The sequence below is a fragment of the Oncorhynchus gorbuscha genome, linkage group LG15 (genome assembly GCF_021184085.1).
Source record: "Oncorhynchus gorbuscha isolate QuinsamMale2020 ecotype Even-year linkage group LG15, OgorEven_v1.0, whole genome shotgun sequence".
NCBI classification, from domain to species: Eukaryota; Metazoa; Chordata; class Actinopteri; order Salmoniformes; family Salmonidae; genus Oncorhynchus; species Oncorhynchus gorbuscha.
The window spans coordinates 50,086,594-50,109,424 of record NC_060187.1 but is presented as its reverse complement, the minus strand read 5'-3'; the positions used below and the strand labels follow the sequence as shown (position 1 = coordinate 50,109,424).

Below are 22,831 nucleotides of genomic sequence, written 5' to 3'. Positions count from 1 at the left end.
TGTAGCGAAATGCTTGTGCTTCTAGTTCTGACAATGCAGTGATAACCAACGAGTAATCTAACATAACAATTCCAAAACTACTACCTTACAAGTGTGAAGGGATAAAGAATATGTACATAAAGATATATGAATGAGTGATGGTACAGAACGGCATAGGCAAGATGCAGTAGATGGTATCGAGTACAGTATATACATATTTACATTTACATTTAAGTCATTTAGCAGACGCTCTTATGACATGAGTAATGTAGGGTATGTAAACAAAGTGGCATAGTTTAAAGTGGCTAGAGATACATGTATTACATAAAGATGCAGTAGATGATATAGAGTACCTTATATACATATGAGATTAATAATGTAGGCTATGTAAACATTATATTAAGTAGCATTGTTTAAAGTGGCTAGCGATATATTTTCCATCAATTTCCATTAATTCCCATTATTAAAGTGGCTGGAGTTGAGTCAGTGTGTTGGCAGCAGCCACTCAATGTTAGTGGTGGCTGTTTAACAGTTTGATGGCCTTGAGAATAGAAGCTGTTTTCAGTCTCTTGGTCCCTGCTTTGATGCACCTGTACTGACCTCGCCTTCTGGATGATATAGCAGGGTGAACAGGCAGTGGCTCGGGTGGTTGTTGTTCTTGATGATCTTTATGGCCTTCCTGTGACATCGGGTGGTGTAGGTGTCCTGGAGGCAGGTAGTTTGCACCCGGTGATGCGTTGTGCAGACCTCACTACCCTCTGGAGAGCCTTACGGTTGTGGGCGGAGCAGTTGCCGTACCAGGCGGTGATACATTCCGACAGGATGCTCTCGATTGTGCATCTGTAGAAGTTTGTGAGTGCTTTTGGTGACAAGCCGAATTTCTTCAGCCTCCTGAGGTTGAAGAGGCGCTGCTGCGCCTTCTTCACGATGCTGTCTGTGTGGGTGGACCAATTCAGTTTGTCTGTGATGTGTACGCCGAGGAACTTAAAACTTACTACTGTCCCATCGATGTGGATAGGGGGGTGCTCCCTCTGCTGTTTCCTGAAGTCCACAATCATATCCTTAGTTTTGTTGACGTTGAGTGTGAGGTTATTTTCCTGACACCACACTACGAGGGCCCTCACCTCCTCCCTGTAGGCCGTCTCGTCGTTGTTGGTAATCAAGCCTACCACTGTAGTGTCGTCCGCAAACTTGATGATTGAGTTGGAGGCGTGCATGGCCACGCAGTCGTGGGTGAACAGGGAGTACAGGAGAAGGCTCAGAACGCACCCTTGTTGGGCCCCAGTGTTGAGGATCAGCGGGGTGGAGATGTTGTTACCTACCCTCACCACCTGGGGGCGTCAGGAAGTCCAGTACCCAGTTGCACAGGGCGGGGTCGAGACCCAGGGTCTCAAGCTTGATGACGAGTTTGGAGGGTACTATGGTGTTAAATGCTGAGCTTGTAGTCGATGAACAGCATTCTCACATAGGTAGTATTCCTCTTGTCCAGATGGGTTAGGGCAGTGTGCAGTGTGGTTGAGATTGCATCGTCTATGGACCTATTTGGACGGTAAGCAAATTGGAGTGGGTCTAGGGTGTCAGGTAGGGTGGAGGTGATATGGTCAGGCATAGGGGGTGTGTGTTAAATGGACTGTTCCTTTTCTAAACATCTGTCACCTGTATGTGTGTGTAAATTTGCATTTCATACCTATTATTCCAGGGCTCTTTGGTGACCTGTGAGTTCCTTCTCCAAAATGCGGCCAACGTGAACCAGCAGGACGCCCAGGGCCGAGGACCACTTCACCACGCCACCATCCTGGGTCACACTGGGTCAGTCTCCCCCTCACACTACTTACCACTACCACATTGTCCACTTTTTTACTAGGCCCGTTAAAGACTCATACAATGACTGCTCTTATAGAGTAGACATTACAGGCCTGTACAAAAAAAACAGCTCTAGCATTAAAAGTCTGTTACTCCTAGACGATTTCACTTGGCTTAATAAAATTATAATGCTTCTTTGACTCCATCTCAGTCATCTGACCTTTTTTTGTGATTTGGTTTAGATTAAAGCCATTATGTCGAGCCTCCGCTAAGGCGGTGTGTAAATTATTTGACCATAATAGACCAGGGTAGTAATTTGAGGTTATTTGTGTTTGAGGTTAATTGTGGTGACCCAAGTTGACAGTCTATGATCTTAGTTAATGTTGGGGTAAAATGTATTGGTTCCTTTTGAATTTCTTTCTCCAATACAGACAAGTGTGTTTATTCCTGAAACGAGGAGCCAATCAGAAAGCGGCAGACATTGAAGAGAAAACGCCACTATCCATGGCAGTGGACGCTGCCAATGCAGACATTGTCACATTGTGAGTGTTGTGCCTGTTGGCCTTTTTTAATAGAATATATACAGTAGATACGTAAAGTGCATTTATTTTTAAATGGTATAATGGATATCTGTAACCTTTAAATAAAAGCTTACATTCTGTGTTTGCATCATTAAAATTGTACACGGGTTGGCAAAAGATGAAAGAATTAAGTGACTGTTCTTTCCCCATATCAATCTCTTAACTTTTGTTAAAATCTCGCTCCCCTCTCCCTTTTTCCCAGGTTGCGATTGGCCAAGATGAATGAGGAGATGCGGGAGGCGGAGGGGCCCTACATGCAGTCAGGTCAATATTCCACCAACAGCCCCACCGAGATGCAATACAGGAAGTGCATGCAGGAGTTTATTAACCTGCAGCTGGATGAACCCTAGAGACAGTAGAGCCCCAATAGACAGACAGGAGTAGCATCATATGTTTAATAAACAGACATTTGATGTCCTGTATTGTTGTTCAATACCTCTATGAAGACTCAGGTCAGCCAGGTGGTAAGCTAAGCTGCATCTTGTGTCTGGAGAAAGGTGCTAGACTTTTATTTACATGACCGGGATCAAAGCCATTAGCCGTAGAGCCAGTGTTTTGACTACTGAACAGACTCGCTGCTCCTTTGAAGTCGTGGCTGTTGTTGTCTGATGCGTTCCAACTTTCAAACAGCCATGTCTTTATTAGTTGCAATGTCTATTCAAAGAGAACTTGCAACAGAGGTCGTCATGACTATCAAATAGCAGTCACATCAGGCAATAATTCTGACTTTTTGAATGACAGTTTTGACCATCAGACTGTTGAGTAGCTAGCAGTGTCTTGCCATGCACCAGGTGTGATTATTAGTGATTTACCTTAGGGAATATTTATATGCGTATTCCTGATATGCTTATGCAATATTTCAGTGTGTTACATGCTTGTATGTTTTCCACAGTGAGTCTTAAACTCCTGTGTAAAAGACCTTGTCTTGTTTGACATTTTTATCGTTACAATGAAGTATCAATCTTGGCACATTTTACGTATGAATTTTACTTTTGTGAAATTGAGTTCGGAAAGAATCTATTTTAAAACAACAATTGGATCCATATTTAGCATACAAATTGTTGTAAATTATTTATTGTACATACATTTCTATATCATAACAGTATTAAGCAGAATAGGAAGTAAGGTTGAGAGATTCTCTGAAGCGGTAATGTAAAACAACACTGGGTTGAGTGCTGTGGCTTCTGTGCTTGCGTCCTTGTATGAGTTTTTTTGTATTGTGTGGTATTTTATACACCGGTTTTAATTATTAAGCGTTGATTTGATTTTTAGTCTACCTGGTTACAGTATGATGCCTGTCAAAATTGAACATTTTCCCCCACTAGGAATCCTGTTCTTTGTCTGAACTTTGACAACATTAATTGACTGTCCTTAATGTTTGCTGACAATATTTAGGGTGCGAATTTAAGTTTAGATAAGGGATATCAAGATGGTAGAGGGCAGTAGTATAGAAAAGTATCCATATTTACAGAATTTTACCACATGCTAGATATATAATTACCGTAAACTTATTGGAGCTTAAAATAAAAAAGTTAACTGATAATGTCAATATAGAACAGTGTGAAGCACACTCGAGTATTGTTGGAAAATAATGAATAAATTAAATGTACCCCTCTTTCATCCTTCATCTCCCCGCTCTCGTAGTCTGTGCCCCTGGTAATGCCCCTGGGCCAGATGGGTAATTTAAACAGGACTAAAAGCACTTTCATCAGACCTCATCATTATTGACGCATCAGATTGCTCCTAGAAGTCTATATAAGACTCCCCTTAGCACTTACTGAGTACTACTGTACCCTGGCCAAAGGGGATGGATATCAGCTGAGAGAGAATAGAGACTACACTGTGTATCCAGTCAGCCATGTCACTGTATGTTGAGCAGGTTGTCTGATATGTCAATGGTGGTCTCATGTACCATGTAGTCCTTCTCTGTGACCAGCCAGTGCGTGTGAGTGTGCACTGAGAGGAGATTGAGTATCAGTTAAAAAAGTGATTTTAATGATTGTGATGAATAGCGCTGTTCCTGAAAAGTTTTGTCTAAAGGCCCTTTGTATGTCGGATTCAGTTTGATCATTATCACGTCACACTGTGCAATGTTACCAAATTGGCCACGTCAGTAGACGTAGGCTACATCAACTGCATCGGTGTATTTGATCTGCACGTGAACCAGCACACTGCTTTTCCGCAAGTGAAGTGAGTTCGGGAAAAACTGGAAGTATGCCAACTTTATATGTCCAAACTCTTTCCCAAAATAAATTGGACGCTGTGGTAGAACGTTTATTTTGATTGCCGATTACGTGCATTTATCAAAATCCCATCATGTAGCCTGATTTCAGATGTCATGTAAACAAGATTATTAGGGAAATCGCATGCACAGCATGTACATGTTTAAATAGAACAATTATATTAATCATTAGTGCTGGCTGTGTTCCTATTGGTCTGTCACCGTGGATTGGCTCGTAAACACCAGCCACACTACAGGATAAAGGCAAAAAAAATTGTACTGAGCCTACGACCGCATGTAGTGGTACTTAATTTGCAGACCCTACGAGCCAAGACGTCCGACAATCGTTTACGACCTAAGAATTTGCCCACGACTTGGAAACTTTGTCGGGGGCGACAAAATCATGACATAAGATTAGTAAAATCGTACTGTCTGGAAAGGCCTTAAGGCTAGAGTTTGCAGTGTGAGTCTGACAGGGTAAGGAAACAACTTGTGCAATTACCTCTGGTGGCCACAAGAGTGCTGCATTTAGAAATTCCCCCCCCATTCACTGAATGAGTGGAATATACTGAGGGCTAACAGTTGCGTTTGAAAACCAGCCTAGGTGACAGCATGTTGCTCTTTGGACTTGACGTAATGTAGGCTACTGGATATTGTTCCTCCATTTCAAATGTGTTTTTCAATTTCTCACTATGTAGATTCAGTCAATGACCATAAATTAGTGGACCTGTAACAAGGATACTTGATTGAATACGACTGTCCACGTACCGTTTTCCTCAATATAACTTCTGTCATGCTTTAAAAATGCAATGTGAGTGATTATTATTGCCTTAAGGTCAAGAGCAAGTACAGTAGTGTTGATTACAAAGACAATGCTTTACACTTTGTTAGTGAAGGAACCTGAAGTGTATGAACGTGTTGTAGGGAAGGGATCCAATTGAAGTGTGGAACGAGGCTGACTTGTTACCTAGTCTTTTTTTAACTTCACTTTTCTTTGTTCTGTACTGTTCTCTTTTTTCCTCTCTCCTCCCCGGAGTTTGTGCCTTTCTTCTGTTCTCTTGTTTCTTTTGGGTGCTGAGGCCAACACAGCTGTATTTTTGTACATAAATCCTGCACTTTAAATACAATACAGTTGCTAACAAAAACTAATCTTGTGATAATTTTTTCCCGCTTCCCAATTCACTGCAAAGAGAGGGCTCCTTACCTTTGTATTGCTTCAGGCCTTCACACTGCTCAAACATTGTGGTGCTGCTTCTTTCTTTCATTCTGTCACCGCTTTCTCTCTACTGAGCCACAGTGACACTAACAGGTATGGACAACTTTCTATATTTCTTTCCCTCGCTCTTCAACCCCCTCACCTGTATCATGTGCATGCATGTCTGTGACAACTTTTTGAGCTCTCAAACTTTCCTTCCGCAGTCTTGCATTGTATTATACAATAGCAACTTGTTTTCTTCTCTGTAAGTCTCTGCCAGTCTTGTACTTACACTGTAATAGTTTACTTTGTACTTGCAGGAGATGAAACCTACCAAGACATTTTCCAGGACTTTTCCCAGATGGCGTCAAACGACCCGGAGAAGCTGAACCGCTACCAGCAGTACGACTCGCAACAGAGGCCATGAGGGAGGGAGATGCTACAGCTCAGGAGGACCCACTTGGAAGTGTGCAGATAGGTCCGGAATTCTAACGGGGTGTGCTCAGCACCAGTATCAGAAGGCCGTTTCTCCAGAACCTCAATGGCGAAGGTGTCTGTCATATAGCGTTTTTTATTGGTTTTCATGGTCTACATTTTTACCCCTAGAGTAAAAAATACACTTCAATGTGGTGTTTTGGTAGCATTGCTCTATTGTATATTAAGCTACAAGCGAGATTCATTGTCACAATGTTAAACATTAAGGTTAATGGTCATCCCCCAGGTAAACATATCCTGCCATCTTACTTAATTGCACAAGGTCCCACTTTCCTAGTCTTAAGTCATCACTGATGTTTACAGTGAAACTTTGAAGTGTGAGTCGATGTACAGTGCACGTTGCTGGTGTGTCACTCTTCCGATAAAAGCCCATAAATGTGGCACATGCAAAGATTGATAGTGGGTGATTTTAGGTGTAAAAATGTATTGTCAGATTCTCCATGTTGGACACCAGACTAGTTATCTGTTTGTGAGGGGATTGGGGGGTAGTCAGTAGTGTTTTTGTTTTGTTGTGTAGGGGAAAACAAGCCGTATGTTGTTTAAGAGTATCATTTTATATTCAATCTCATGTTGGGATTGAACCCGGAAGCCAGTCGCACCAATGTGTCGGAGGAAACAAGTCAGCATGCATGCGCCTGGCCCGCGACACGTGTCGCTAGAGTGCGATGGGACAAGGACATCCCGGGCCGGCCAAACCCTCCACTAACCCGGACGATGCTGGGCCAATTGTGCGCCTCATCTGTCGCGACCGGCTGCAACCCAGGTCTGTAGTGACGCCTCTAGCACTGCCTTAGACCGCTGCGCCACTTGGGAGGCCCTGTGTTTTGTCTGTTTCTGTATGTTCATGTTTGAGTTTAAGTACCCGCTGTTTCTGAAATGGTCACTTATATTTCAAGCTCAAGTATTTTTGCCTCCTGCTCATTGGATAGCAAAAAACAACACCTACAAACAATCAGTGTAGATGAAGAGGAGGAGACCAGTAACCTTTTACTGTACTGGGCAAAATCATGGTCACCTTAAACAAAAGTATATGCCTCATGGTTATGGGCTTTCAAAAAATGCACCTGTACCATGTCAGAGTTTAAAAGTATTAAATTGTGTTTGTTTCCCAATATTTAACTTTATATACACATCACAGAAGACTGAAATATAACAAAACTGTTTGAGATACACCAGATTTTTGTTTTGAATTATGAAAAAATTAACATTCCACCCATGAGGCCAAAGGTGCTTTTGGTCATAGACTGCAGGAAAGTGCCACAGAAGGATTTCTAAGCCTTGAGACATGGATTGCCATTGAGGGTGAATGGGCAAGACAAAAGATTTAAGTGCCTTTGAATGGGGTATGGTAGTACTGTAGGTGCCAGGCGCACCGGTTTGAGTGTGTCAAGAACTGCAACACTGCTGGGTTTTTCACACACAAATGTCCAGTATATATCAGGAATGGTCCACCAACCAACCACTGTGGGAAGCAATGGACTCAACATGGGCCAGTATCCCTGTAGAATGCTTTTGACAACTTGTAGAGTCCATGCCCTGACAAATTGAGTCTTTTCTGAGGACAAAGGGTGCAACTCAATATTCTGTCGATACATACTACTGTCAATATTTTTGGCATTGCATTTACAATACGAAGAGCTCTTCAGCCCATTATACCTGGTGCTAACATGCTTTCTGTGTCCGTATCAGCGCCACATTCTGATTATGCCCACATTTTTATACCTGCTAAAACAATTAAAATAACAGTGTGATCAAATTTTCATGACTACCTCTGGATGTAACATTTCTTTGACTCTCACCTGTAAAAACCCACCCACTGAGCTTTCATCCAACCAAGCAATTCATCCCTGACTGTCTGGAGGTGGTCAGGAAGATCTGTTCTTTAAATTGTCTATACCTGTCTAAAAATGTGGGCACAATCAGAATGTGGACAAGATCGGGACATGTTATGTGCAGGTATAAACGGGGCTATACTTAATACAACATGGGATATCTCTTGTACAGATTTTGTATATGCCTACGTTAAATATAAAGTAGTGGTACCAGAATATTTAAATAAGCTCTTGTAAATGCTGTTCATTTTCTTATTGTCTTTTGATATTCTCTCTCCCTATACCACTCATATGTATACTATCCATGTAATTAAGGACTATATTATATTAACTGCAAATAGTGGACTGAAAATGTATTGCTGAATGTTGAATTGTTTGTTTGCCTTGTCAGATTGATTTTATAAATACATTTTCCGTTGTGATTTTGTCTTAATGAATTAACAACAATTACATCAATAATTAAGGACTTTATTATACACACAATTGAGTTTGGCTTCCATATCCCTGATACATTGATGTTATCGGTTCCTTCTGAGAAATGTCACCCACTCTCTTCCAAGCAGAGTCCTTACCTCATGAAGGATTTATGTTCCTCCATGGAAGGCGGGCGAATACAAACCATGCATGCGTCTCAGCCGCACCAGCCGTCCTTAATGTCACAGAGAAAGGATCACCACGTCAGCAACATAGTGAACATACAGGTAACTGCCAAAATAATGGAAATAATTGAGTAAATTAGGGATACAAAGTATATTGAAAGCAGGTGCTCCCACACGTGTTTGCTGAGTTAATTAATCAATTAACATCCCATCATGCTTTGTCATGTATAAAAATGCCCAGTTGCCCATTATGTTTTGCTGAGAATGGCTAGAAAAGGAGCTTACTTTGAAAGAGGGGTTTCAAAGGAGCATTAGGGGGTTTAAATAAGGGTGTGTCAGTATCCAGCTCTCAACCTAATTGAAAACCTACATTTATTCATTAATTTTTTTATTTAACTAGGCAAGTCAGTTAAGAACACATTCTTATTAAAAAATATGCCTACCAAAAGGCCTCCTACGGGGACGGGAGCTGGGATTATAAATAGGACAAAACACAGCACACCATAAAGAGAGACCTAAGACAACGACATGGTACAAACATTGGGCACAGACAACACAAAGGGCAAGAAGGTATAGCGACAATAAATCACGCAAAGCAGCCACAACTGTCAGTGAGAGTGTCCATGATTGAAGAGATTGCATAAAACTGGCCGGTTTGAGTGTTGCATCTGTTTCCAGTCACTAGCTGCAGCGAACTGAAAAGAGGAGCGACCCAGGGATGTGTGCGCTTTGGTGACCTTTAACAGAATGTGACTGGCAGAACGGGTGTTGTAATGTGGAGGATGATGGCTGCAGTAGATATCTCGGGGGAGTGAGGCCTAAGGGTTTTATACGTAAGCATCAACCAGTGGGTCTTGTGACGGGTATACAGAGATGACCCGTTTACAGACGAGTATAGAGTGCAGTGATGTGGAGCATTGGTGGCAAATCTGATGGCCGAATGGTGAAAGAGGGGTGATTACAATAGAGGAAACCAAGTCTAGATTTAGCTTCAGCCTGCAGCTTTGATATGTGCTGAGAAGGACAGTGTACCATCTAGCCATACTCCCAAGTACTCGTATGAGTTGACTACCTGAAGCTGTAAACCATCAGAGATCGTAATCAGACCATGGGGAAAGGTGCAATTCCACCGAACCACATTACCTTTGTTTTGGAGGTGTTCAGTACAAGGTTAAGGGTAGAGAAAGCTTGTTTGGATACTAAGAAAGCTTTGTTGTAGAGCATTTAACACAGCTTGCCCCTCCCTGGCTGTTGAGTATAAGACTATCATCTGCATATACATGGATGAGAGAGCTTCCTACTGCTTGAGCTATATTGTTGATATAAATTGAGAAGAGTGTGGGGCCTAGGATTGAGCCTTGGTACTCCCTTGGTGACAGGCAGTGGCAGAGACAGCAGATTTTCTGACTATACACAGCAAATCTTGAGAGGTAGTTAAGCAAACCAGGCAAAAGACCCCTCAGCGACACCAATACTCCTTAGCCGTCCCACAAGAATGGAATTGCCTAGCGTATCAAAAGCTTTGGGAAAGTCAAAAATAGCAGCACAACATTGCTTAGAATCAAGGGCAATGGTGACATCAAGGGTCCTTAAGGTTGCAAGTAAAACAATCTATAACCTGATCGGAAACCAGATTAGGAATCCTTACTTAATGAAGTGGTGATTAAAGAGCTCAGCCATGTGCTTCCTATAAGTAACAACCACATCCTCAACCTTAAAGCATCTTCGACAGAGGCCCGTTCATGAAGGAAGGCTTGCTCGTTAAAGTTTCTTAGCAAGCATCTATGAAAAATCAGGACAGGTTGTTTCACTGAGCAGCCATAACGAACACAGGCTGTAAAACAGTGTGATCACTGAAGGATCACTAAAGGTAATCACAGAAAACACGACTGATACCTACCTATGCCTTTTCTGGGTGTTTGGAGTCATGACTGACTAGACCGGGCACACGTTTGCCATCGCGCGCATGTTGATTTTGTCTATCCACACCAGACGCAACTAAGGACACGCAGGTTGAAATATACCAAAACAAACTTTGAACCAACTATATTAATTTGGGGACAGGTTGAAACACATGAAACAATTTGTCCTGGGATATAAACTTTGGGTTGTTATTTTACCTGAAATCCACAAGGTCCTTTGTAGATTTTTGACCCAGTTTTCAATTAATCTGACAATTAATGCACAGATAAAACTGGAAACCTAGTTTCTAGTAAACTCTCCTCCTTCAGTCTTCTTATGTGGCGGTTGGCAACCAACTTTAAGTTGTATTATCACTACCAACTGGACTGGAGTGTGGGCCTCAATTCATCTGTCAATCATCCACGTGGGTATAATTCTCCTAAAAAGGAGGGACTTGCAGCGGGTCACTCGTCAAAAATAGAACAAAGTTCTATTTTAGCGCCTGAATTAGAGGACACACAAGCAATTTGGATGAAATTATTGAATAACGTGCACATCTATTTTATAATGCGAGAGGTGTGGTCAGCATATTATGGGAGATTCTGGAGCTGCACCTGAGATAGCCTTTTCCACCACCGTCAACAAAACACCAAATAATGGAATTTCATGTGGAAGAATGGTGTCGCATCCCTTCAATAGAGTTCCAGACACTTGTAGAACCTATTCCTGGGGTGTCAAACTCATTCCATGGAGGGTCTCGTGTCTGCAGGTTTTTACTTTCAATTAAGCCCTAGACAACCAGGTGTGGGGTCTTTACTAATTAGTGACCGTAATTCATCAATCAAGTAAAAGGGAGGAGCAAAAACTCACACACACACTCTGTCCTCGGTGGAATGAGTTTGACACCTGTGATCTACGCCAAGGATCATTGAAGCTGTTCTGGTGGCTCGTGGTGGCCCAATGCCATTTTAAAGACACTTCCGGTTTTGGGTTTCCTTTACTTTGGCAGTTACCTGTACATCCCTGATGGCTTACCCACTTAAATAATTACACTTAGTTTATTTCACCTTGTGCAATAATGTAAGGCATCCAGTCCTCTATTCCTCCGATTAGCTATGGTGTGTTTAGTCTGTTCCAAAACCATTGTCCCTGGAACCATTGTCCAGCACCCACTCTTTCAGAGAGAACCCATTACGAATGACTTGCGAAACATCAATGGATCCAGATCCATCATTTGATAAACACTGGTGTAAAACACATACATACCTTTTACGCGGAGGGCGTTCACTCATCGATGTACTCAAAGGACTCAGGGGCCTCTGGCTCCTGTTCCTCCTCCTCGATCTTTGGGCCGTGGGCAGAGACAGACTCCACCAGCGCCTCATCTTTCAAGATGAAGATGCCACAAGTGTGCAGCTGAAGACAGACAGGGGACATGGACCAATCGTCTTTTTGATCTCAAGGGCGGTGTCGTTGTGTTTTTAACACCCAACACCTTGTCTGCCTCCCCGACTGATCACCCACCTGCCCCACAATAAATCTCAACTCAAGAGAACACACTGCACCTCATACTGTTTAAATCTCACCCACTCTCCACTGTCAACACTGACTATCTCTGAAGCCGAGAAGTGAGAGAGGATCTCTCAAAACGATCCACAGACAAGGTGATGGATAACAGTGAAGATTTATTGTGGCTGCAAGAATTTATTGTGGCTGCAAGAAACAGGTCTTTTTTCAGTCTCTTGGTCTGCCTGTGAGGATTTTGAGGAGATTGGTTGCCTCAGTCATACACAGCTATCAAATTGCCATCGCAGTAGTTGTTACTGTACATCAAGCAGCTTTGTTATCACTGTGCATCAGTGTTATAGATATGGTTGTTTAAGATATGATGCGTTTCAGGTCCACACTAAAGCGTCTGGCATGGTGAGCAATGCACAGGCTTTGATTCTAACGCCTACATTATCACTGGGCAGCTAAGCTAACACTAAACTACTTTATACAGACCACACTACAAGGTCTTTGGAACAGTGCCCTGATTGCCTTCTATGGAACAGGTGAAATTAAATAGTCACGATATGGAGGGACATTCTGTCGGAGGCACACCCTGACCCCGCAACAATAGATTTACAAGCTTCTTTGGCCTGCCTTTTTTTAGTGGGCGACTTTCCGTTTCTCTGAAATGGACACTTTCTTTTGGTCAAGTTAGTGTGGCAGAAATTTGCATCATGTAGCTCCAACTCCAAAAAGTTCTGGGACACTGAAGTCCATGGAGAACAAGAGCACCTCCTCCCAGCTGCCCACTGCACTGAGGCTAGGTAACATGGTCACCACAGATAAATTAATGATTATCGAAAACTTCAACAAGCATTTCTCAACGGCTGGCCATGCCTTCCGCCTGGCTACTCCAACCTCGGCCAACAGCAAATGCATGCTTTTCAACCGTTCGCTGCCTGCACCCGCACGCCCGACTAGCATCACCACCCTGGATGGTTCAGACCTTGAATATGTGGACATCTATAAGTACCTAGGTGTCTGGCTAGACTGTAAACTCTCCTTCCAAACATCTCCAATCGAAAATCAAATCTAGAGTCAGCCTTCTATTCCGCAACAAAGCCTCCTTCACTCACGCCGCCAAACTTACCCTAGTAAAAATGACTATCTACCGATCCTCGACTTTGGCAATGTCATCTACAAAATAGCTTCCAACACTCTACTCAGCAAACTGGATGAAGTTTATCACCGTGCCATTTTGTCACTAAAGCACCTTTACCACCCACCACTGCGACCTGTATGCTCTAGTCGGCTAGCCCTCGCTACATATTCGTCGCCAGACCCACTGGCTCCAGGTCATCTACAAGTCCATGCTAGGTAAAGCTCCGCCTTAGTTCACTGGTCACGATGGCAACACCCACCCGTAGCACGCGCTCCAACAGGTGTATCTCACTGATCATCCCTAAAGCCAACACCCTCATTTGGCCGCCTTTTCCTTCCAGTTCTCTGCTGCCTGTGACTGGAAATAATTGGAGTTGGAGAATTAGCTCCCTCACCAAATTCAAACATCTGCTATCTGAGCAGCTAACCGATCGCTGCATCTGTACATAGTCTATCGGTAAATAGCCCACCCAATTTTACCTACCTCATACCCATACTGTTTTTATTTATTTACTTTTCTGCTCTTTTGCACACCAATATCTCTACCTGTACATGCCCATCTGATCATTTATCACTCCAGTGTTAATCTGCAAAATTGTAATTATCTGCCTACCTCCTCATGCCTTTTGCACACAATGTATATAGACTCTTTTTTTCTCCTGTGTTATTGACTTGTTAATTGTTTACTCCATGTGTAACTCTGTGTTGTCTGTTCACACTGCTATGCTTTATCTTGGCCAGGTCGCAGTTGCAAATGAGAACTTGTTCTCAACTAGCCTTACCTGGTTAAATAAAGGTTAAATTAAAAATTAAATAATGATCAGCCACCAGGTATAGACAAACTTGATGACAGCTGTATTGCTACCCCTATTTGCTATATATTTAACCAAAATCTAAAGGAGTGTGTCCACAGGTGTGGAAGGAAGCTAAAGTAATTTCAGTGCCTAAATAAAACAGCAAAGCACCTGTTGCTGGCTCTAACAGCCACCCTGTCAGTCTGTTCTTAGTAAACTGATGGAGAGAATTGTGTTTGACCAAACAAAATGCTATGTTTCAGAGAACAACTACTGACTTTCAACATCCATATAGATAAGGGCATTCAACTTGTACTGCATTGACTAAGATGACAGATGATTGGTTGAAATAAATGGATAATAAGATGATAGCATGAGCTGTATTGTTAGATTTCAGGGTAGCCTTTAATAATATTGGCTTTACATCACCTGCCAACACATGGTTGGAGAGTGTTCGTCAATTGAAGTTCTTCGAACATCAGATATGTACAGCACTTAATTTTTTACAAATGATTTACCAATGAATCCACACAACATGTCAGCACCTACCAATGAATCCACACAACATGTCAGCACCTACAGCACTCTACAGCACAGTGAGCTAAATAAGGAGTTAGTCAGTATCAGCATAGGTGATTAACAATAACTTGGTATTAAATACATATAAAACTAAAAGCATTGTAAACTCAGCAAAAAAACAGAAATGTCTTCTCACTGTCAACTGCTTTATTTTCAGCAAACATAACATGTGTAAATATTTGTAGGAACATAAAGATTCAACAACTGAGACAAACTGAACAAGACTAACAGAAATGGAATAATGTGTCCCTGAACAAAGGGGGTGTGTGTGTGTGTGTCAAAATCAAAAGTAACAGTCAGTATCTGGTGTGGCCACCATTTTTGCATTAAGTACTGCAGAGCATCTCCTCATGGACTGCACCAGATTTACCCATTCTTGCTGTGAGATGTTACCCCACTCTTTTACCAAGGCACCTGCAAGTTCTTGGACATTTCAGGGGGGGGGGGGATGGCCCTAGCCCTCACCCTCCGATTCAAGGTCCCAGATGTGCTCAATGTGAATGAGATCCGGGCTCTTCGCTGGCCATGGCAGAACACTGACATTCCTTTCTTGCAGGAAATCACGCACAAAATGATGAGCCACTGACAGCCATATGGCATAGCCAGATCAGGACAAAACATAAGGACAACTCAGAGTATGCTATTCTGTTCTGAAATAGGCTACTTTTTTTTCTCGACCCATCTAAAACAAATAATGTGGATTTATTAGACATTTTAAAATGTAGATGTTTCAAAGGTCGACATCGGTGTGTGGAAGGCTGTGTGTGGAAGCCAGGAGATGCTAAATGTGTTTGTTAATTCACATAATTTACAGTGAGACGGACAGTTATTTACTTGACCATCGCCGGCTGAAGAAATTTTGTGACCGCTACAGCCCTAGTTGTGCATAACGGGTGTAACCATTGAGTAAATTGAGGAAGATTAAACTCCTAGATATAACATTGAATGTTCAATTATATTGGTCAAGTCATATTGACAAATTTGTTGTGAAGATGGGAAGGGGTATGTCTTATCAAAAGTTGACACAAATCAAATGTACTAGATGTTAAGGCTCTGATCTGTCCCATTTTGATTACTGTCTGGTAATATGGTCAAGTGCAGCAATGGTAAAACCTAGTAAATTTGCAGCTGGCTCAAAACAGAGCAGCACGTCTTGCCCTTAACTGCACACACAGAACAAACAACATTCATGACAGTTTTCATGAGAAATATTACTGCAATGAATATTCCAGATTCCCAGGAAGAGTAGCTGATGCTTCTGTAAAAGATCCAAATAAACACTTATCAGTACCTGGCCTGTCATTCTATGTATGCCCTCCCGGTGTTACCTATCCCTGCCTCTCATCTGTTCCCTGCCCAGGCCTCTACCATGCATGTGTGGAACCGGCTGCTACCAGGGAGCCCTGCACTGTCTGACGCTAGTGGGTGCAGCGACTCGTATCAGCACACCTGTTTGTCCGTGTGTGTGTTTACTGCAGAACAAACAGTGTTTGTGTGAGAAAATGGCTAAACTAAAACACTGATAAGGCCCTTCTCGTTAACCTTGACAGCAAGCCCAATCAATCAAAATAAGACGATCCAACTTCGCCTCAGATCGCAAAGCCATTCCTCAACGAGGACATGAAACCAAACATGGCGATAATGCCCTGTGGTCGACATCCTATTAAAAGCAATACTGGTGCATAACGGGACACGTATCAGTACCGTTCGGTACTGGGACCTCGGTTCGATCTGCACTGTGAACCCACATTTTATTTATTTATACAGTACCAGTCAAAAGTTTGGACACACCTACTTTTTCAAACGTTTATTTTTTTTTTTCCTCTTTTTTTCTTTCTTACATTGTAGAATAATAGTGAAGACAAACTATGAAATAACACATATGGAATCATGTAGTAACCAAAAAAAGTGTTCATCTAACCAAAATATTTTTTATATTGAGGTTCTTCAATGTAGCCACGATGCCTTGATGACAGCTTTGCATTCTCTTGGAATTCTCTCAACCAGCTTCATGAGGAAGCTTTTCCAACAGTCTTGAAGGAGTTCTCACATATGCTGAGCACTTGTTGGCTGCTTTTCCTTCACTCTGTGGTCCAACTCATCTAAAACCCTCTCAATTGGGTTGAGGTCTGGTGATTGTGGGGGCCAGGCAACACTCCATCACTCTCCTTCTTGGTCAAATAGCCCTTACACAACCTGGAGGTGTGTTTTAGGTCAATGTCCTGTTGAAAAACAAATAGATAGGCCCACTAAACGCAAACCAGATGGGATGGCATATTGCTGCAGAATGCTGTGGTAGCCATGCTGGTTAAGTGTGCCTTGAATTCTAAATAAATCAGCAACAGTGTCACCAGCAAAGCACCCCCACACCATCACACCTCCTCCTCCATGCTTTTCACGGTGGGAACAACAAATGCGGAGATCATCAGTTCACCTAACCTGCGTCTCACAAAGAAACAGCGGTTGGAACCAAAAATCTCCAATTTGGACTCATGAGACCAAGGGACAGATCTCCACCGGTCTAATGTGTTTCTTAGCCCAAGCAAGTCTCTTCTTCTTATTGGTGTCCTTTTGTAGTGGTTTCTTTGCAGCAATTCGACCATGAAGGCTTGAATCACACGGTCTCCTCTGAACAGTTGATATTGAGATGTGTCTGTTGCTTGAACTCTGTGAAGCATTTATCTAGGCTGCAATCTGAGGTGCAGTTAACTCTAATGAACTTATCCTCTGCATCCTCTTTCCTGTGGCGGTCCTCATGAGAGCTATTTTTCATCAAATCACTTGATGGTTTTTGCGACTCCACTTGAAGAAACGTTCAAGTTTTTAAAATGTTACGCATTGACTGACCTTCATGTCTTAATGATGGACTGTTGTTTCTCTTTGCTTATTTGAGTTGTTATTGCCATAATATGGACTTGGTCTTTTAACAAATAGGGCTATCTTCTTCATACCACCCCAACCATGTCAGAACACAAATGATTTGCTCAAACGCATTAAGGAAAGAAATTCACAAATGAACTTTTTAAAAGGCACACCTGTTAAATAAAATGCATTCCAGGTGACTACCTCATGAAGCTGGTTGAGAGAATGCCAAGAGTGTGCAAAGCTGTCATCAAGGCACAGACAGGGTGGCTACTTTGAAGAATCTCAAATATAAAACATTGTTTAACACTTTTTTTGGTAACTAGATTATTCTATGTGTTTTTTCAGAATTTTGATGTCTTCACTACTATTACGGTTCCTTTTCCAACATATATATATATTTTTTTACTCTACATTGTTGGAAAAGGACCCGCAAGTAAGCATTTCACAGTTAGTCTACACCTGTTGTTTATGAAGCATGTGAAATACAATTTGATTTGTTTGGTGTATTCCAGCTGTGTGCTTCATGGGTGAGTTGGTCACATCAGTGGAGAGAGGGGCTGTGGGACCCTGCCAATGCTGAGAACTAGCTACTCCTTAAAGGGATAGTTCCCTCATTTCATATTTTGCAATAACTGCTACTTTAAAGGGATAGTTCATTCACATTTTAATTTATCGTTTTCTTACCTTTGAAATGGTCTTCTCTGCAGTAGTCGGAACTAGAAGCACAAGCACTTCGCTCCACTCGCATTAACATCTACTAACCATGTGTATGTGACCAATAAAATGTGATTAGATTTGATTTAATCTATGTGCCTTAATCTATGTGACTTCTGGGGTAAGAAATCGATAAGCAGTTTATGGATTTGGAGTGAACTACCCATTTAAAGAGCCCTGGTACCGGGCCCAAAACGTCTCAGACTGTGGTTCAGGTCTGTGAACCATTTTAGCACCTCACTATCAATTGCACGGACAGTTCCTCAATAGGCTGTTCAATATGAGCAGAGCTCTGTTTGGTACGGGGGCTACAGGATTCTTGCTTGAGGATAGTTGAAAACAACTACATAGAAACTAAGAATTCATTTGAAGTTAAAAAATTAAAAAATAGAAAGTGGTCTCGCCGTCGTAAAAGGATGGGTTTTGTTTCCACACACACTCACCACTTCCACAGCTTTGGCTGTGATGGAGAGAACAGCAGTAGACACCTTTCATGGAGAAAGAGGGAGTGAGAGACTAAATGAAGGAAGGTAAAACAATACTTTAGGTACTGAGGCCGATCAGAAAAAGGGACACTAATAACAAAACCCTCCAAGAAATTGATCTCGGCTGAGGAAACTTCATTCAGAATGGCAGCATTCAGAGTAGCAGCAAATATGACTTCAACTGATCAAAACAATGTGACATCCTTTCGCCGTTGGGGAACTCTCACTTCTCTTTCTCCTTGGGCACCTCCAGGGCCGGAGGGTAGGCGAAGGTGGAGGGCTTACAGTTGGAGCGGTATTGTACCTTGGGCATCTGGAGAGGGGGGAGAGTGTGGTCAAACACCCAAAAAAGCAATGATTGTAAAGTCCGACCCATCACTCATTGAAAAGGGATGTTCCGTTTGACTTATTCATAGACTGGTTTGACAACAAGAAACGCTGAACACACCACCTTCCTTTGGCCACATTGATACGAATACCACTCAACATTTAAACAAAAATGAAAACGCTATTGGTGAGCATAGTAGTTACGGTGTGTGTGTGTATGAATACAAGCGCATTGAGCGTTGTATCTGAAATGCGTTTTCCTGGAAAGTCAGCTGTAAATAATACAAATGATTTATTTCACAGGAACAAAATAGTATAGCTCCTACTCCCTTGTCGTCAATTGATAATGCCCACAGGAAATTAATGTGTTAACATTTCCCGTCAAATTCTTAAACAGCACCATATAGGGAGCCACCACTGACCAGAGAGGCTTTCATTTAGTTTGTTATGTCATAACAAATCACAGTAGGGTGGTAAGTATGAGAGGGAAGGGGAACATATAAAGTGCTTCTCTGGCTGTTAAAGCAGTGGGTGACTTCACCTGCGATAAAAGGCTGGCATGGAATGGCATGGCTGCAGTAGGGTGACGCTATATGAGTGCTGGTAAACAACGTCTTCTCCTTAAGGCGCACAAAGCAACCATGCACAACTGCTGATCTGGGCAACTGCTAAGGCTGGTCCAGGTGGAGGCAGGAGGGATCATTGTCTTACAGTGCCTTGAAAGTATTCATACTCCTTGAAAGTAGTCATACCCCTTGACTTATTCTACATTTTGTTGTTTTACAGCCTGAATTCAAAATTAAATAGATTTTTGTTTTAACTCACACAATACCCCATAATGACAAAGTGAAAATAGACATTTTTGCTATTTTATTTTATTTCATTTCCAGTACATAAGTATTCACACCCCTGAGTGAATAATTTGTAGAAGGACCTTTGGCACCGATTACAGCTGTGAGTCTTTCTGGCTAAGTCTAAGAGCTTACCACACTGGGATTGTGCAACATTCTCCCATTATTCTTATTCAAGCTCTGTTGAATTGGTTGTTGACCATTGCTAGACAACCATTTTCAGGTCTTGCCATAGGTTTCCAAGTAGATTTAAGTCAAAACTGTAACTCCTGCACTTAAAAACATTCATTGTTTTCCATTATTGTGCATAGCATGATGCAGCCACCACTATGCTTGAAAATATGGAGAGTGGTACTCATTGGATATGCCCCAAACATAACACTTTGTATTCAGCACAGAAAATGAATTGCTTTGGCAAATTTATTGTAGTATTACTTTTGTGCCTTGTTGCAAACAGGATGCATGTTTTGGAATATGTGTATTATTTAAAGGCTTCCTTTTCATTCTGTCAGTTAGGTTAGTAATTGTGGAGTAACTACAATGTTGTTGATTCATCATCAGATTTCTCCCATCACAGCCATTAAACTCTAACTGAGTTAGGAATACCTTCTGTATCATTGTAGTGATTTGATACACCATCCAAAGTGTTATTATTAACTTCACCATGCTCACAGGGAGCATATCCAATATGTTTTTTACCCATCTACCAATTTGGCCCTTCTTTGCGAGGCATTGGGAAACCTCCCTGGTCTTTGTGGTTGAATCTGTGTTTGAAATTCACTGCTCGACTGAGGGCCCTTACAGATAACTAACTGTATTATGATTTTTCAATGCCGATACCGATTGTTGGAGGACAAAAAAAAGGCCGATGCTGATTAATTGGCCAATTTTTTACATGTATTTGTAATAATGACAATTACAACAATACTGAATGAACACATTTTAACTTAATATAATACATCAATAAAATCAATTTAGCCTCAAATAAATAATGAAACATGTTCAATTTGGTTAAAATAATGCAAAAACAAATTGTTTGAGAAAAGTTCCTTGCTCAGAACATGAGAATATATGAAAGCTGGTGGTTCCTTTTAACATGAGTCTTCAATATTCCCAGGTAAGAAGTTTTAGGTTGTAGTTATTATAGGAAATATAGGACTATGTCATTAATATGGTCGAATCCGGAAACTATAATCTCGAAAACAAGAAAACATTCATTCTTTCAATGAAATACGGAACTGGCCCAATGTCATTTTAAAGAACCTTCCGGTTGGGGTTTCCTTTACTTTGGCAGTTACCTGTACAATCCCTGATTGCTTACCCACTTAAATAATTACACTTAGTTTATTTCACCTTGTGCAATAATGTAAAGCATTATTCTACAGTTAGTGCAGGCCTCTTATGCTGCCATGGGGAAGGAGCAGATGGAAGCTCTCTTCAGTTCACAGTCCACTGCTGTCCACCAGCTCTCATCAATTCTGAACATCTCCAGACAAGCCTGCTGACAATACTGTTGTGACAAAAGCAAACAAGATTGATATGGTACCAGTACAATACTACTGTATGTATATATTGCTTTGAATGGATGATGCCATGCCTTTTCCTTTTGTTTGAGGAGAATAATAATAATAATAATAATAATATGAGCTATGGTGTGTTTAGTCTGTTCCAAAACCATTGTCCTGGAATACATCACAATATGTAGTGTTATCCTGGTCACATAACTGTATGTGAATTACAGAATTACATCTGCTGTGTAGGCCTGTTACTCATAGTTCATTTTTTGGTACTGTATGTAAAAAATAAATTAAAAAAAGTTAAAAAATAAAGATTAAATCACATTTTGAAAAAACAAAACCAGAATTTGTGAGCCTGGGGAAACGGTTATTTAAAAGCATGATACAAGACAGCCTGTATAGATGTACCTGTCGAGCTCTAGACACAGTTTGTGGTGGCCTTCTGTCCAGTCTGTACCCAGCCACAGGTCCTAGATCCTAGGCTTTTTTTGGAGAAGTCTGCGCTCCGCTCCCCTGTAGAGAGGCAGAGGGCCGCTGCTGGAGACGTTTCCTCTCCATAAAAGAGAAATGTGCACAAACGCAAAGAGGCCAAGCTCCATTAATGTCACTCACCCATTCACAACATCCAAGGGTCTCCTCGGTACACTGAGCCTGCCAGGGACTACAGCTATCTGGGCAGAGCCTGGCTCGACACACTCAGTTTTCCACCACAAAACACCAGAAAATGGAAAAAAAAGTAGAACCAGCTCAACACTGATTTTACTAGAAGATGTTCAGTGTTTCTTTTGAAAAAAAAGTATAGTTTCACCATATTAAAATCAAGATTTGTTTTTGTCCTAATCACAAACAATTAATCTCCGCAAATGATTTTGTCAAAGCTACAAAACAAGTTTAGCTCTGGGGATATTGGGTTAAAATCTTCCTAGAATTCAGAGGGACGCAGAATAAAACGCAGAATTTTGGCACTTTAGCAAATTCGTATACATATTAAAAACATATTCATTGAATATTACATGTGGTCTATATTAAAGGGCACTTCATTTAATTTACAACATTTAATTTACAACAGGCACAAAAGGGCCTCATTTCATGGAACAACCCTTTTATACAACACTGCAGATTATACACACGCACACGTACACATAATCTTACTTTTGCTCTTCAAACATGCAAAAAAGGAGGATCCTTACCCCTCAGGATAAAGCCAACTGTCACAAGACCAGGTAATTAATAACTTAACCTACTGGAACCAGAGGCAGAGGCCAATGACTTGACAGGACACAACTCCCGCTCAGACCTTGATGTAAATCCACCTCATTATAGCAGTAGGCCTCAGTTCTCTTCACCTCTAACTCCCAAGACCCACAGTTCAACAAGCAAACAGCATGAGTTCACTCAGAAAGAATGGCCAGGGTTTTATATTTTGGAATGGGCTTGTGA

The 22,831-nt window shown here is 41.6% G+C and overlaps 1 protein-coding gene across 5 annotated transcripts in view; it reads left to right on the top strand.

Annotated features, from left to right (window-relative positions):
- The window catches only part of LOC123997451 (arf-GAP with coiled-coil, ANK repeat and PH domain-containing protein 2-like), a 97,401-nt gene extending 88,876 nt beyond the window's left edge, over positions 1-8,525 (top strand). For all 5 annotated transcript variants that reach the window (XM_046301707.1, XM_046301706.1, XM_046301705.1 and 2 more), the window contains 4 exons: positions 1,679-1,788; positions 2,214-2,324; positions 2,566-2,627; positions 6,100-8,525. In XM_046301707.1, the coding sequence (XP_046157663.1) occupies positions 1,679-1,788; positions 2,214-2,324; positions 2,566-2,627; positions 6,100-6,206 (390 nt within the window). In that variant the 3' untranslated portion in view covers positions 6,207-8,525. The remainder of the gene's footprint in view (positions 1-1,678; positions 1,789-2,213; positions 2,325-2,565; positions 2,628-6,099) is intronic.
- The last annotated feature ends 14,306 nt before the right edge of the window (positions 8,526-22,831 follow it).